The 16,143-nt window shown below is 43.4% G+C and overlaps 1 protein-coding gene across 1 annotated transcript; it reads right to left on the bottom strand.

The window, feature by feature from the left end:
• Nucleotides 1-481: 481 nt before the first annotated feature.
• Nucleotides 482-15,852, bottom strand: Alkal1 (ALK and LTK ligand 1). The gene is made up of 5 exons (XM_051159442.1): nucleotides 15,669-15,852; nucleotides 4,891-4,944; nucleotides 3,967-4,047; nucleotides 2,480-2,556; nucleotides 482-593 (listed from the first exon to the last, which is right to left on the bottom strand). The coding sequence occupies exons 1-4, from the start codon at nucleotides 15,850-15,852 to the stop codon at nucleotides 2,492-2,494; spliced, it is 384 nt and encodes a 127-aa protein (XP_051015399.1). The 3' UTR covers nucleotides 482-593; nucleotides 2,480-2,491.
• Between the last annotated feature and the right edge of the window lie 291 nt (nucleotides 15,853-16,143).

Consider the following 16,143-nt stretch of genomic DNA (forward strand, 5'->3'; position numbering starts at 1 on the left):
CAAGAATTTTACATATATACATATATATGTATATATGTATGTAACATATATGTGTCACGCTTCCCAGTATTACTTTATTCAAATAGTGTTCATGAAAAGGAATGACAATTTTTCATATTCCTGTTTCAGCAAAATTCACAGTTCAAATTAATGAAAATAAAGACACAAATTATTAATAAAAGCTTTTAAATATTAAATAAGAATTACAAAAACAACACAGTCCACAAATATCTGACAAACATATCATTGAAATTATAATACAATAAAGTTATTTTCACTGGTACTGAGATATAATTTTCATAATTAAATATTTACTATGCAATGTTAACCATACAAAAATAATCTTCCTAGTAAAAATAAGGCACATTTTTAAATATTCTATTTATAATATCTGATTTAAAGTCTGTTTTTAAAAAACTATAGTTTTTTTGTGCACATAAAAATAAGCCAAGGAAGCTTCCATTCTCCTGCAGGACACCACTCATCTGGATGTTACTTCATGTCAGTTCACACGAAACTAAACATTTCCATTTTTTCCATTAAATGTGATTCCAGGTACTTTTCTTCAAATTATATTGCATCTGATGAAATACCTGAAGTGAAAAAACAGCAATAACTTGGGTTTCAAAACATATGAAATATTTTAATAATTTTAAAAATTATTTATTTTCATTTTATGTACATTGTGTTTGACTGTATGTATGTCTGTGTGAGGGTGTTGCATCTGCTGGAACAGGAGTTAGAGACAGTTTTGAGTTGCCGTATGGGAGCTGGGAATTGAACCCAGGTCCTCTCGAAGAGCAGCCAGAGCTCCTTAACCGCTATCTCTCCAGCCCTCTATTTTAATGCTTTATATTATCTCTTTCAAGAAAGCAGGCTGGTGTGCTGAGAAAGAGAAGATTTTATATAGAAGGAAAATGATGATCTTCCAATACACAGCAAACAACTCAGAAAATGTTTCTAGAACATATTAAATGGAATGTTGTGATTATACCGTAAGAAGCAATCTGAGATAGAGCTGGTTCATAAGCTAAGAGTACAGGCTGCTCTTTCATGGAATCCAGCTCAACCCCCAAGGTGGCTCACAGCACCAGTCCCAGGCATACACATGGGCAAAGGCTCATACATATAAAAGTAAGTAAAATCTCAAATATATAACAATCTGAAACAGACATTTACACAAAATATTACAAAAGAAATCACTGAACCTCAAAACTATTGTAGTCTGGATTTTTTGAGACAGGTCTCATATTTAAACTCTTGAATTTTAAGAAGTTCCATGTGCCAGGCATGGCGGTCCATGCTGTTAATCCCAGCACTCAGGAGGCAGAGGCAGGTTGATCTCTGTGAAGAGTGTCAGATCTCATAGATGGCTGTGTGCCACCACATGGTTGCTGGGAATTGAACTCATGACCTCTGGGAGAACAGCCAGTGCTCTTAACCACTGAGCCATTTCTCCAGCCCTCTACCCAATATTTTCAATTGTGATTTATTTTTGTTTGTTTTTTAGTCTGGCTTTCGCTATATTGTCCAGGCTGGCCTTGAACTCATTCTTGTTTCTGCTTCTCAAGTGCTGGGATTATAACATACACCATGACCACCTAATTGTTCTCCCACTTGGCCAATATCCTCTCTATTTTTCAATGAGTACTATGTAAATTAACATTTTAAAGCCTACTTTTTTTCTATTTATTTAACCATTTAAGATAGACTTGTTAATAGTTGTTCACCTGTGTATCTATGGAATGCTTCTACACAATAATAAAATAAGACTAAAAATTGTTGAGGTCTTTTTAATCACTGAGGGCTGGTAAGGCTTTAAGAAAAACTATTTATCTTACTTAATGTAACTGGTTAGAGGACATTTTAAATTAACCCAGTAAAAGAACGCATTTAGAATCAAGTTTGAGCCTGAATAAAAAAATTTATTAGTAAATTCAGCAGGTGTTGTGTTGTGCTAAGATTAGCTCCCCAGCTTCTTGGACTCATCAAGCTTTTATCTTTATTTTTTTGTTTGTTTGTTTGTTTGTTTAAGTTCTTAGTTTTTGAGATAGAGTCTCACTAATAAAGGAATGCAGGTCACCTTCAGACTCTCTTGAGTTAGTCTCTTGAGTGCCAAAATTTGGAATTTGGAATTACAGGCAATTTTTTCCTAAGACAGACTCATGGGGCTGGTAGTACAACTCAGTGGTAGAACTCTTGTCTCCTGTGTGCAAACCCTGCATTTGATACTTGCCACCATGGAGAATGGGAAGGAAATGGAAGTAAAGGAAATGGGGAACAGAAACTCTTAGGATAAGAAAACTAAATAGATAGATGGATAGATAGACAGATAGATAGATAGATAGAGGATAGATATATAAATAGATGGATAGATAGATAGATAGATAGATAGATAGATAGATAGGTAGGTAGATAGATAGGTAGATAGATAGGTAGGTAGATAGGTAGGTAGATAGGTAGGTAGAAAGATACTCACAGCACATGTTGCCTAGGTCTGGGAGCACAGTGGACTCACAGCTAACCTCGTCAGCAATCTAGCACATCGTTTATAATCTAGAAAAGCCATTTAAAGGTAACAATACATATAGTTAATTGCTATGAATGTGAAAGAAATAATGCTATTGTTACTGAGTCATGTGACAACCATAGTCTAAAAGCACCTAGAACATCAGGTGCTTAACACTCATTTTGTTCTCTGATCCTCTGAAAACATAAAAATTTGACCCCTTCACTTTAGAGATGAGAAAACAGCTTCAAACATAACCTATCTCTTGGCAGCTAAGTAGTTTAGTCCCTAACACTGGCCCTTTTCCACCAAGCTATGCTATCACCCAGTGTCTTTGCCTTGACTATTTGGCTGGCTAATTGTGATTTTTTTTTCTGTTTTTGTTTTTGCCAACATGCTACAGACTAAAATCATCTGAGAAGAGGAGACCTTAGTTGAGGCAGTGCCCCCATTAGACAGGCCTGTAGGGCATTTTCTTGGTTAGTGATTGATGTGGGAGGGCACAGCCCATGGAGGGTGATGCCACCCCTGGGAAGGCGATTCTGGGTATATAAGAAAGCTGCAAGCCATGAGGAGCAAGCCAGTAAGCAGCATCCCTCCACGGCTTTGCTTCCATTCTGGCCTTGGCTTCTGCAAATGATGAACTGTGATGTGGAGGGAGTAGCTGAAATAAAGTTTTCTTCCCCAAATGACCCCTGGTCAGTGTTCTGTCACAGCAACAGAGAAGCTAGAACAAATTTAGTGTGCTCAATTTTCACTAGCCATTACCTGAAAGGATATTTCACACACACACACACACACACACACACACACACACACACACTTCTCAGAAGTCACTCACTTTAAAAGGAAATTTCGGATTTAGAAAGGAATTAGAAACAGGTGACTCAGCTACCATACATTCTCATAACCGGGGACTTTGACTGATAGCCCTTTAGCTCTATGTTTGGAATTATTATTAACTCCAGGAACTCAAGTATTCAAAAGAGCTCATTGCACAACGGGCTGTCATCATTCACGAAAACCCAGCACACACTGTACAAATGACATGACTTCAAAATAACTTGGCAAGAGATGTTTGCTTGCACTTGATAGCAGCTCCCCCCTTTTTTCTTTTCATTTATATGAGGAAGTACTTTATTTATGCCAAGGAATTTTTTTTTATACCAAGGAATCTGAATAATGATAAACGGTTTCAGTCCTGACAAACATTTCGGTCTTTAAGAAAATCTGGCTATTTTCAGATTTGGAAAAATTCCCAACAGAATGTGATCTCTCATTCCTTATAGTTTCAACAGTACACACAACCCTGAGTACTGAAAGGTTATAAATAGCATCTCACGCAATGTTTAGTCTATTATGTCCCACCCACAGACAGTTGAAGCTTGAAGTCAAATGTATTTATTGTTGCATAAGTTGTTTGTTTGTTTCTTCTAAAATTTGCCCAGGCAACTTACAAGCTGGCATGGAGCAATCCCTGGTATTGTGATAAAGCCGATGGAAGTGTTTGCTGCATTCAGCTGAAAATGTGACAGGCCCTGGAGAAAGAGAAAGAATGCTTATTCTAAACACCAGCGTGTTTTCCAAACAAATTGCTACCACTCTATGAATGGACATGGTGTAACTGTAATTTCCATCCTTCCTGCCCTTTAAAGAACTGGCCTGAGAATTCCTCCCTTTACCCAGGCTCTGTGGAAGGCTCTGAACTTTGACCTAACTTCACTCCACATTCGCAGTATCTCACATCATGGAACCTTCTGACTAGTGGAACTCTAGAGGAACTGAGAAGGGGCACTCCAGACCGAAGGAAAATATGCAGAGAGCCAACCAAGATGGAATGACTTTCTCTTTCTTGATTTATTTTTTAACTTCTTGAGAAGAAATATTTCTAGTGATGACATTTGTTTTTAATTGAAGCAATGTGTGCTCATTAGTGTAAGAAGTATTGCGAAGGAGGAAGGCCCTTGAAAGTGCACCAAAACTTTTCTCCTTCTACCTAGTTCACGGTAAGCTTGCCAAAACCCAGTGCTGTCTTCCACATCTGCAGGTGTCTCTGAATGATACAACAAGCCTCTTTTAGACATTAATTTTCTTTTTTTGTTTTGTTTTGTTTGCTTGTTTGTTTTTTGAGACAGGGTTTCTCTGTGTAACAGCCCCGGCTGTCCTGGACTCTTTGTAGACCAGGCAGGTCTCGAACTCACACAGATCCACCTGCCTCTCACCTCCAGAGTGCTGGGATTACAGCAGGTGCCACCATGCCTGGTTTACACATCAGTTTTCATAGTTCCATTGTCTAAGTCTGCATTCTACAGAACACGGTTTTTTTTGTTTGTTTTTGTTTTTTTTTTTGTAACTGAATCATTGAAATAGCATATGCTCACCTGTGAAATGCTTTATAAATTTGTCTTTCAAGGTCAAGTCTCTTGGAAATATTTCTGGAAAGAAAAAAAAAAAGACTTTGTAATTTCCAGGATAGATTTCCACTACTAAAGCAAAATTATAGCACTAGACACATAGATCCATGCAGTGTACATAGCTAATCTCAAACCCCTTGCTCTGATCCTCAGCAGACAGCAGCCAGAGTAAGTGAGCTGAGATGCTCTTGAGGTCATTCATGACACTGTCCCACTTACAAGGCTGGCCGCGTTTCCACGGAGTCTATGTTGGGTTTCCAGCATCTTCATGGCAGCTCACAACTACCTGTAAATCCCTTTTCAGGGGATCTGACATTCTCTCCTGGCCTCCTTAGGCACTAGGCATAGATGCAGTCCACAGACAAATATGTAGGCAAAACACCTATACATACAGAAGCGACTAAAGTAAAAATACAGCTCTTGAAGTTATAAATAAGGATGGGAGAGGTTCTGTGTGAGGAGAGAGTGTTTGCTGTTCTTCCATCTCTTCCTTCTTCCCTGTAGCAAAGCTAGAGAGAGGAAAGCTCTAGCTGTAGATGATAGTCTGCCCCCACAGTGCTGGGCTATGTGCAGGGAGAGGGGCCACATGCAAAAATCACTGCAGATGAGAGTCTGCCCCACAGTGCCGGGGTGCGTACAGGGTGAGAGGCCATGTGCAAAAATCACTGATATGTACTATATTTAGAATATCAAGTTCATAAAGCTCTTTCCCTAAAAATTCCAATTTAAAGACCATTTGAGAGCTTGGCGTGATGGCACATGACTTTGGTCCTAGCACTCAAGGAGGTGGGAGGGAGGTGGATCTCTGTGAGTTTGAGGCCAGCCTGGTCTACAAAGTGAGTCCAGGGTACACAGAGAAACCCTGTCTTGGAGAGAGAGGGAGAGGGAGAGGGGGAGAGGGAGAGGGAGAGGGAGAGGGAGAGGGAGAGGGAGGAGAGAGAGAGAGAGAGAGAGAGAGAGAGAGAGAGAGAGAGAGAGAGAGAGAGAGAGAGAGAGAGAGAGAGCATTTTGGTTGACTTTTATCTGTTGTGAGCATTTTCTCTTTTTAGAACAATGAGGTTTTAGTACCCAGGCTGCTAGCTAATAGTGACATGCATTTTTTTCCCCTCCTCAACATCATCTGCACTTGAAAGGAACACTTGGTTCTTTCCAATTCCTCAAGATCTCAGCTTCACCTTCTGTGGCTCCCCAGCACTTTAGCTGTTTGGTGCTGTGTTCTTCTATTTTGTAAAGTTTCTTTTTGTGTCTGGTAATTTCCTCTCTTGATTTGCCATGGGATTTTGTTTGTGTCTGGAAACACTTCAGCCTTTACATTTCTGGTGAAGCCTCTGACCCTCGCTCTCCATCCATTTCTGCAGCAAAAATGCCTCTTCGCTCTGCAACATTGTACCCTGTGTTGTGTTGTGTATGGCTATCACTACACCCCAGCTGCTTTGGGTACCTGCATGAAACTAGCCATTTTCCTTTTTTCTGGGGCTTTTAAAGAAGCACTTGACTGGGTTCCTTTTGGCATTGAGCTGAGCACCTTTTTGTGGTTCACTCTGCATTCGATTTCAGTTTTCTCTCACCAGCCACACTTTCTTCAAGGACGGCATCTGAGTCTTTATCACTGCCCATCAAACATGGAAAGGCTGCGGGTCACTTTCTTTACTGTGACAGCTTTTCTGCACATTGCTTGGATGGTTAGTGTGCTTTCTGTCTTTCAGGTCACCTAGTCTTCTCCTATTTCAGCTTCTTGTAGAAGCCTTTTCTGGCTTTCTTGAGGTTGGTAATGTTCGTTGTTAGTATTATCCATTGATTCTTTAGGTTGTTCTTCATTGATTTGAACTACCCTGAACATCATTTTGGCTTCAGCTGCTTGTAATCTGAGAGCGTCAGCTTCTTTACTAGTGACGGTGTCTTTTTTAAAGTACCAGGCATCAACCCATTTGTGCAGACTATTCAGACATCTTTTGGTTCTTTGTCTAGAAACGGTATCTCTCTGTGTCTCAATGTGGACCCCTCTCTCCAGCTTCTCTCCATTTGCTTCCAACTTCCTGCTTCTAATGACTCCTTCTGCGATGCCTCTAGGCCTACATGGTTTTGTACAGCAACTCAACCTCTTTTAAGTAGCATCATTTCTCCTTTCACATAAGGTAGCCTATTAATTGACGGAAGGCCTCTTTATAAAACCAAGAGAATAGTAAGCATACACACACAGGATTCATTCCCATGAGAATTAGGGACTGTGGACTAGTCTTCACACAGCAATGCCACACCCTGCACCGCTCTGCTAGGAGCAGCACCAATAGGGTTCTGGGGCATCCCTGGGCTTTTGTGAGGTGCCAGGTGGCTACATGGGTTGCCTGGGGCCTCCAATGAGATCTGGGCCACAATAAAAAACACAGAATACCCCTCATAGGCTTTAGAAGTGAATACTGGGTGATGGTGGTGTGAGCTCTCTGCACATTACTGAATCTGGCTTTCAATGGATGTTGAGCGTTGAAACTGAGTTCTTCCTCATGCTTGCACCTGCTGAGCTATCTCTCCAGTGACTACTTCTGTAATTTTCCCACCTAATACTCTCTTTAAATTTTTTCATTTAGTTATTTTATGTGTATGGATGATATCTCTGCGTGTATGTCTGTGTCCCATGTTCACACAGTGGCCTCTGACACCAGAAGAGGCCACTGGATCACCTGGGCCAGGGGTTTGAGACAATTATGAATCACCATGTGGGTGGTAGGAATCAATCCTGTGTCCCCTTGAAGAGCAGCCAGTGCCTCAATTGCTGAGACACATCTTCAGCCCCCATGAAATACTTGCAAACCATGGGTGGCCTTGGGTAGCCAAACACTTTAACTAAGGATAAGGCCAAGGCTACTGTATCTCACACCCACAGTACCTCAGGTTGCCACAGAGTCTGGAGGGAAGCATCACCTGCCTATCTGTCTCCTGACGGTAACAAAGACCTTAGAAATCTGCAGCTGCTTAATCGAGCGTTTACTTACAGCCATACAAATGAAAAACAAAGAGGAAAGGGAGTGATTAAAATGGAATTTTAGGGCTAGCAAGATGGCTTAGTTGGTAAAGGTGCTTGCTGGCAAACCGTGGAACCCACATGGTGGAACTGACAGCTGCAAGTTGTTCTCTGGCCTCCATACATGTGCCCCAGCAAATGCGCGCGCATGCACACACACACACACACACACACACACACACACACACACACACACACACACACACACATGAATAAGTAAATCTAACAAAAAAATTTAAAGGAATTTAAAACATGTACCTCCCCTAGGTAATCTTTGATTAAAAGGTAAGACTCTGGATTAAAAATAGCAACACTGGTGATTATACCAACTTTCTGTGTGGGATTTCTCAACTCTGCAGTGGGATAAATGGGTCCTTCAAACAGACAACTGCTACTGCCAGGAGCACTGTGAATGGGGAGAAATCCATTCATGCAGGTGAGCTCTGGCCGGTCATGAGTGTTTATGATCAGAGTATCTGACTACTGTGCCCAGCAGACAGCAGACATCTGGTTCTAGCGCCTGCCAACTACAAAAGTGGAGCAAACTCATATGATCCTTTCCACCTTGAACTCTTCCCACACTAGCAGGTTTCAGTGAAACAAATAACTCTAAGGCAATTCTACAAATCAAATATTAGCACATGTTAAAATTGAAGGGGGTAGACATGCTCGTTTGGCTATGGTGATCATTTCCTTATGTAGATGTATAGTAAGGTCAGGCTATGAAGCTTAATTATATTTAAAAGAACTGTTTTAAGAAAGAACCCACATAACCAGTCATGGTGGCATGTGTCAGTAAAGCCTGGCACTCAGGGGCTGAAGCAATGGAACAGGAGCTTAAGGTCAGCCTGGACTATAATAGCAAGACTCTGTCTAAAACAAATGAACTATACATTCTATTTCAGTAATATGCAAAGTAGCAAAAATATTTTCATTATTTCATTTGGAAAAAAAATGTTCATCACCAGTTCTTGAAGTATGACTAATTGGCCAGAGAGAATCCTTACAGGCTTCCAATAAAGCGAATCTGGATTGCCCAAATAGAACTACACTATAATGCAAGGGCCAACAGGCTCCAAATATACCTAGGGGTTTCTTGGTATTTTTACAAATATAACTACGGGCATGTTTAGCTATTTTTTAAACACAGAGATATATCAAAAAGGAAGAGAGCTGTGATACTGGGAAGTATGTACTGGCTCTTCAGCCATGCTTCCCAATATACAGTTCTAGAACTCTCTAAGATGACCCTGTCTTTGCATGCAAATGATTTGACTGTGGAATAGAAACTTTTAGAGTGCTTCACAACTGGAAACAGTCACCAGAAACAAGAAGACAAGGTAGAGAGCTGGTCCTAGGGAAGGAAGGGGGCTATAGGTTCAGTCAATTCTACCTATATAATGAAACCTCCAGAAAATCCACAAGATAGTGGGATTTTTAGAGCTTCTAGGTTTCTTTGCACATGAAGAGCAGTGGAGTAACTTCCACTCAGAGAGCATGGAGGTCAGTGACTTTCCCCAGCCTCTTCTTCTTCCTCCTCCTCCTCCTCTTCCTCCTCCTCTCCTCCTCCTCCTCCACCTCTTTCTTCTTCTAGGTTTTTCAAGATATGGTTTTCTCTGTGTAACAGTCCTGGTTGTCCTGGACTCACTTTGTAGATCAGGCTGGCCTCGAACTCACAGAGATCCACCTGCCTCTGCCTCTTGATTGCTAAGACTAAAAGCATGTGCCATCATACCTAGCCAGCCATCATTTTAAATATATATTTTATTAATTTATTCATATTACATCTCAATTGTTATCCCATCCCTTGTATCCTCCCATTCCTCCATCCCTCCCTCCCATTTTTTCCTTACTCCTCTTCCCTATGACTGTGACTGAAGGGGCCCTCCTCCTCCTGTATATGCTCATAGGGTATCCAGCCATCATTTTTTAAATACTTTTTTTTAATGAACAAACAGAGTAAAGCATTTCCCTAAGTTCTGTTAGTTGGCCTGGTAAATTAAACCAGTTTATAGCTGGGTGTCAAGAAAATCAGACTGGAGTTAGCACTTGTGCAAAGCCGTTGAAGTGGAGCTAGGAGGCCATGGTCAATCACAGCTCACACAGGTGCATGCCTGAACTTTAGAACGAGGCTGCAGATGTGGTGCCTTCCAGCCCCCCCACACACAAAGTACATCACACAGATACACACACACACACACACACACAGAGAGAGAGAGAGAGAGAGAGAGAGAGAGAGACGCACACATGAATGGAACCAAACCGGTTTCCAGAAATGGGTAATCCCTGACTTTGTACCATGGCTCCTTTTCCCCCGGGACCAGTTGCTTTCTTATGAAGTAGCTTCTCTTCTGCCAGCACAGGCCATAATGCCTAAGAGATGACCATTTGAAGTTAAATAAATACAATAGTTTGTAAAAGCTTGGAGCACATTCCCCAAATGTCTTAGTTTTGTATTCTTCCCCACTGCAATCTTAAGAAGCCCCAAATGAATTTAATGTTCTTTATTGGTGAGTAGGTTGACTTCACTCACATTCAACAGTCAGGACTGTCAGGGGCTTAGAACTGAGTGTAGGCATGAAGTGGCATGGCTCTTGGAGTTGGACTCTGTCCTCACATGGAGAGCATCAGGATTGATCTGGATTTGAGTCCAGCAGCTGGTGTCCACTGCAGAGTAGACTGTGCTGCTTGTGGGGAGAAAATCCTGTGCCTTTTAATGTCACAGACATCTTCCATTTTGCTTGCTGGGGCAGAAGAGTGTGGGAAAGCGGTTTCTGTTTTATCATAGAATGCAAAATGTGCAGACAGAATGCCATTAGGCAAAAGTAAGAGAACCGCGTTCGAAGACACAGCACAACTGGTGGGAGGGTTGGAGAAGGAGAGCTTCTATCTGCACAGAGTCAGCACTGAACCATGGGAAGAGAAACAGTCACAAAGGACAGGAACATCCTGGAGAGGGCACGGAATCTGTCTTCAGTCATCCTAAATGTTTAAGTGAAGAGTTCATCCATCTGGCTCCCTCGAGCCTCTTTTCCCTGCCTGAGTGCCTGCAGGGGCAGGGGATCTGTCTGATTCCTAGTTCCTTGTTGCCTCTGAGAGGACTTAGGACTTCTTGGAAAAGCCAGTGCAGATTTATACCAAGAGAGGGGCCACATCCCACATGACTTAATAAAGAATATCATTTGCAACTGTTTAAAATAACCTCCCTAATGGGAGCTTCGGTTTCTTTTGAGGCTCCACCATCAGCATGGTCTTACATTTACACAATGACTCTGAGACTCTGGCTTTAGAAATTCTATAGAAGTAATTCAAGTATGCCTAGCTCACAAAGGGGAAAATCATAAAGTCGAAAGTTTCCTTTTATATTTCTGTCTCCCCACATTTCATGACAATTTCCTCCCGATCTCAAAATCCTCCAACCCTATTTCCTAGCCCATCACAGCCCATTTTCAGCTTTCCAGTCTTGTCCACTTGTCAATGCATGAGTGCCTAGAACCCCCTTTGCATGGCACAGTTTGGGGTAGGGATCCATTTGTGATCCTTTCTAGTACCGTGATGATGAACAAACGAGCTGGTATCAGAGGTCAGGGAGAAATGCGATGGAAACACACACATTTGAATTCTTACCCAAATCAGAGAGAATCAGGGCCCAGTAAGGGGTATGGAGACAGTCTGAGAGGTTACTCCCTGCAACACAAGAGCTCCGATGTAGGAAAGACAATGGACAGAACAACAGGTTCTAGGCATGGGAGGCGCCCGTTGTTAGCAGAACTGAGCTGAAGAATGAGAGTCAAAAACATAACTGAAAGTCTGTCCACGTGACCTCAAACATTGTTAATGGCTAACTCACTTGGAAGATACATTCACTAAGGGCAGGCACGCTATAGGGAGGAAGGGAATGCCACAGGTAGTTAATCACCAGTGTTCCTGGGAGCCGAACAAGTCTCCCGGCCCCTCTCCGAGCAAACAGCAGTTCTAGAGAGGGAATCCTGGCAGGCAACTCTTGCCCCAGGCTTTGTATTTACTGTCCCTTCTGCCTAGGAATGCCAACCTCCCCCTCCATCACCACCACTACCTTCCCCCCTCCAGCCTTGGCTTAGGAAAGGAAGCTGACTAACATACTGAGAGAGGAGGATGTACAGCTCCATGTCATAATACTGTGAAATGTATAGTTGGCCTTCCTAGCATACAAATCATAAACTCCTTGCAATCTTGGAAATGATACTATGTTAAGAAGTTGAGTGAAAGCCTGGCAGTGGTGGATTAAGAAGTTGAGTGAAAGCCTGGCAGTGGTGGATCAGGTTTTTAATACCAGCACTCGGAAGGCAGAGGCAAATGGATCTCTGTGAGTTCGAGGCCAGCTTGGTCTACAAAGTGAGTTCCAGGACAGCCAAGGCTGTTACACAGAGAACAGCCGGTTCCCTGTTTCAAAAAATAACAACAAAAGACTGAGGGCTGGCAATTCCAAGATAGGGCTGGTGGGTTAGCTGACCACCATAAGTAATGAAGCTGCCACAAAAACTCAAAAGCACCAAGTTCAGAAGTTCTGAACAGCTAAACATACAGATTCACGGGGGTGGGAGTGGGGGTATTTGCTCAGCATACCCTTTCCCCTCTACCTCTTCCTATACATATCTTCACCAGTATCCTTTAGGGTACTATTTGTGACCCTCTGCAACAAACTGGTGGAAATCCAAGGAGAGAGTATGAGAATCTTGTTTCTTAGCCAGAGGTTCAGATAAAACCACCTGGGGGCTACAGTTGGCACTGGAAGGAGTGACAGTTTTACAGACAATCCTCAACTTGTGAGACCTGCAGCCCATATTCAGGAATTACCTATCAAGTGCCAGAACTAAGTTGAACTAGAACCCCAGCCTGAGTTTACTGCAGAACTGCTGCTGCTGCTGCTGCTGCTGCTGTGTGTGTGTATGCAGGGAAATCTGCCACAGTGCAGGGCCAGAGACAACCTGCATGGTCACAGCACAGGAGGAGAAACTCTAGCTGAGTTAGTTTTTTCCACTTTTGTGTGCAGCAAAGATTCCAGAACTTAAGCCAGAAAACTCAGGAAGGGTGAGAGGAAAAGAAAAGGAAAAATGAAGTGTGGAGCACAAGAGATTTCCACTAACCCTTACATCACAACCCAGTGGAGTTCTAGGGCATTCTAAACTGCCCCTGGGCTTGGTCCGCAGGCTGGGTGATGGTGCAGGTTCATCTTCAGCATCACAACGAGAATTTCAGGCTCTTCTACAGGGATGTCAGTTCTTGGCCTCTGGGACCTGCGAGATGGTTCCTCCTGGATGAGTCATGACCCCTGCCGCTCCTCTGAAAACAGCCAGACAGGAACTTGTCTTCTCTGTATCCACATCCTTGTTTGTCCCAGATCCATGTCAAGAAGTCCATTCACAGATAGCCTCAGATGTAACCAGTCACCCTTTCTCTCTCCGTAGAAACAAAATACAGCAATCAAAAGATGAAGCCACCTCAAGTAGTTGTAGAAAGCAGTCGACTTTGAGGATAAGCCACAGCTTATTTTCTTTCAGGCTACATTGTTTTTAAGTCTTCTCTGTCATTTGGGAGAGGGAGTATCGTGGGTTGAACCTAGGACCTCACACATGTTAGCAGAGTGTTCTACCACTGAGCTACAGCCCCCAATTCCCTTCACTGCCTTTAACCAGAAAAAATATGATAAATTTAAATAAAGCAGGTGATGTTCATGTGTTACCATAAATGATTTTGCAATTTGAGATTTTTCTCATATTCCTTTTGTATTCCAAAGTGACACTAGATCCTGAGATAAATAATTTTGTTAGTAATAATTTTTAAGTCAGTGTGTATAACCAATATGGTAGCATCAAGGTACCCCCCCACTGTGGTGAATGCCCCTCCTCCCTCATCTGTAGGGTTTCCAGATAAATAGGCTTGGTCTAGACCCCCATATTAACCTTCCATGCCTTCCCATCACTTTCCTCTGCTTCTCCCTCTCCCTGAGAGGTTCTGTGATGAGCAGAAACACTTGGCTTCCTCCCTCCCTTCCTTGTTTATCTCTGATAGGTACCATGAGAAGGTAAGTTCTCAGAAGGTAGAAGCTATGGGGTGACTAAGTATATATTTCTGCCATAGCTGTTAGGACAGGTATGGTTCACCTGTTACCCCAGCACTTGGGAGGTCGAGGCAGGAAGATTTCTTTAAACTCATGGCCAGCCTGAACTATAGAGTGAGTTCCAAATAGCCTGAGCTAGAGAATAAAGCTATTGGAAAAAAGAGGAGGAGGAGGAGGAAGAGGAGGAGGAGAAGAAGAGAAAGAAATCCCTCCATGTTTATTTTTTAAAGATTTATTTTATATGAGTTCTTTGTATTCATGCATGTATGTGTACTACCTGTGTGTCTGTGTCCACAGAGACCAGAAGAGGATGTCAGATTCTCTCTGGAACTGGAGTTACAGACAGTTATAAGCTGCCATATGGGTTCTGGGAACTGAACCAGGGTCCTCTGCAAGAACAAGTCGTCTTAACCACTGAACCATCTCTCCAGGGCCCCGTGTTTTCTTAATGGTGAAGCCTGAGCTACTTTTGGTGGTATACACCCACAACTCTAAGGGTGAGCCAGCAGGGTGAGAAGTCCAAGGCTACAAAATGAGACCCTGCTTCAGATAAAAGAGGATAAAGAAAGCATGAAGGGAGGGAGGAGGAAGGAAGAAAATATGGCTCGAGAGAGAGGAAGGAAGGAAGGAAGGAAGGAAGGAAGGAAGGAAGGAAGGGAGTCAAGTATGAAGCAGAAGAGCCCGTGGCTGCAGTAGCATAACTGACCCCAGTCACCCCCTTGCTTTGTCTTCTCAGCTGAGTCACCCCCTTGTTTAGTCTTCTCAGCGGATTCAGTGCAGGCTAGGGAAATAGGCCATTTGCTCCAGGCTCCACCTTGGTCTGTGACCACAGGCTTAAGCAAAGACACCCCAAAGTGGCTTCTCTCTTCTTTACCACCCTGTTCCCTGCCAGCACCTTGCACATTCTCCCCAGCATTACACCTTTTGTTCCCCAAGTTTTCTCCCTCTCCATGTCATGCACACATCTCTGTGTGTAGGTGTCTCAGGGTATTGAATCCTGTACCTTGGTAGGAGGCATGTCCAGAGTTGGCACGGGAAGAGATGGCAGCAGTTAGGGCCCTTTTTACTCACACACACACACACAAACAAAACAACAACAACAACAACAACAAAACAAAACAAAAAAACACAGCACCAGCCATGGCAGCTTACTGAAATTCATATGCCAGTCACCCATTCCCTGGGGCCAGCTTGAAAGCGGAAGAAAGGGTCATTCCAGAATGTTCAGATGTCTGAGGATAGCCATGTTAGTTAAACTCCAGAAGATCCAGAACTGAAGTATTGACAGATCCTGCTAGGTGAGGCTGCAACCAAGGTCTTCTCACTATTTGGTTAATTTATTTCCAAAAGACTCCCCACAGTTAGGAAGGGTCCTATAAAGCTGATGACTGTTATTATTATGATGGTGATGCTGATTATTATTATTGACAGCTGGTTTTTGCTATTGAAGTCTCTCAATTGAGGCAAATATAGAAAGCGGTTACATTCTTTCCAGGGAAGATTCCCGGCAATCAACAGGTGTCCACCCTCTGCTGTGCCTAATTCAGCCTTCCCAACATGAGCTTGCCCAGCTGTAAGAGTGGTCAGGTTCAGGAAAGGGCAGGTGAGGAGGCAGGCAGGGCTTACCGGCATTCCTGGAGACTCTGTGAGCCAGGCGAGTCCCTGTCACTGGGAGGAAAAGCTGTGGCCTGAGTTTGGTGGCGCGCGCTGCCCTAAGTCCCCGGGGTCGCCCCTGGATCCCAAGCGGGGACAGAACCAGCGCCAGCAGCAGCAGTGCGGGCAGCCTGGCGCTGAGCATAGAGGGCCACATGGCCTCGGAGTCCTGAGCGAGGAGGCGTAGGCTGGTTAGGCAGTGGGACTTGGAGGCTTGCGTGGCTAGGTCTATGCGCTCTGGGGCGCGGGGCGGGGACTAGAGGCGGGGCAGCGCTGGGGACTGGGCAACCCGGGACGAAGGAGAGTCAGGGCACGGGACCATGGGCAGCACTCGCCACCTCCCTTGGGACCCTTTCCTCCTCTCTAGGGTGTGGGGCCAGAGATGGCGCCGAGTCGCGCAGGTTCTCCTGGGCTCCACCCCATGGTTTAGATTGTCTATAGGTCATGG

This window comes from Acomys russatus, chromosome 2 (genome assembly GCF_903995435.1).
Source record: "Acomys russatus chromosome 2, mAcoRus1.1, whole genome shotgun sequence".
Lineage (NCBI taxonomy): Eukaryota > Metazoa > Chordata > Mammalia > Rodentia > Muridae > Acomys > Acomys russatus.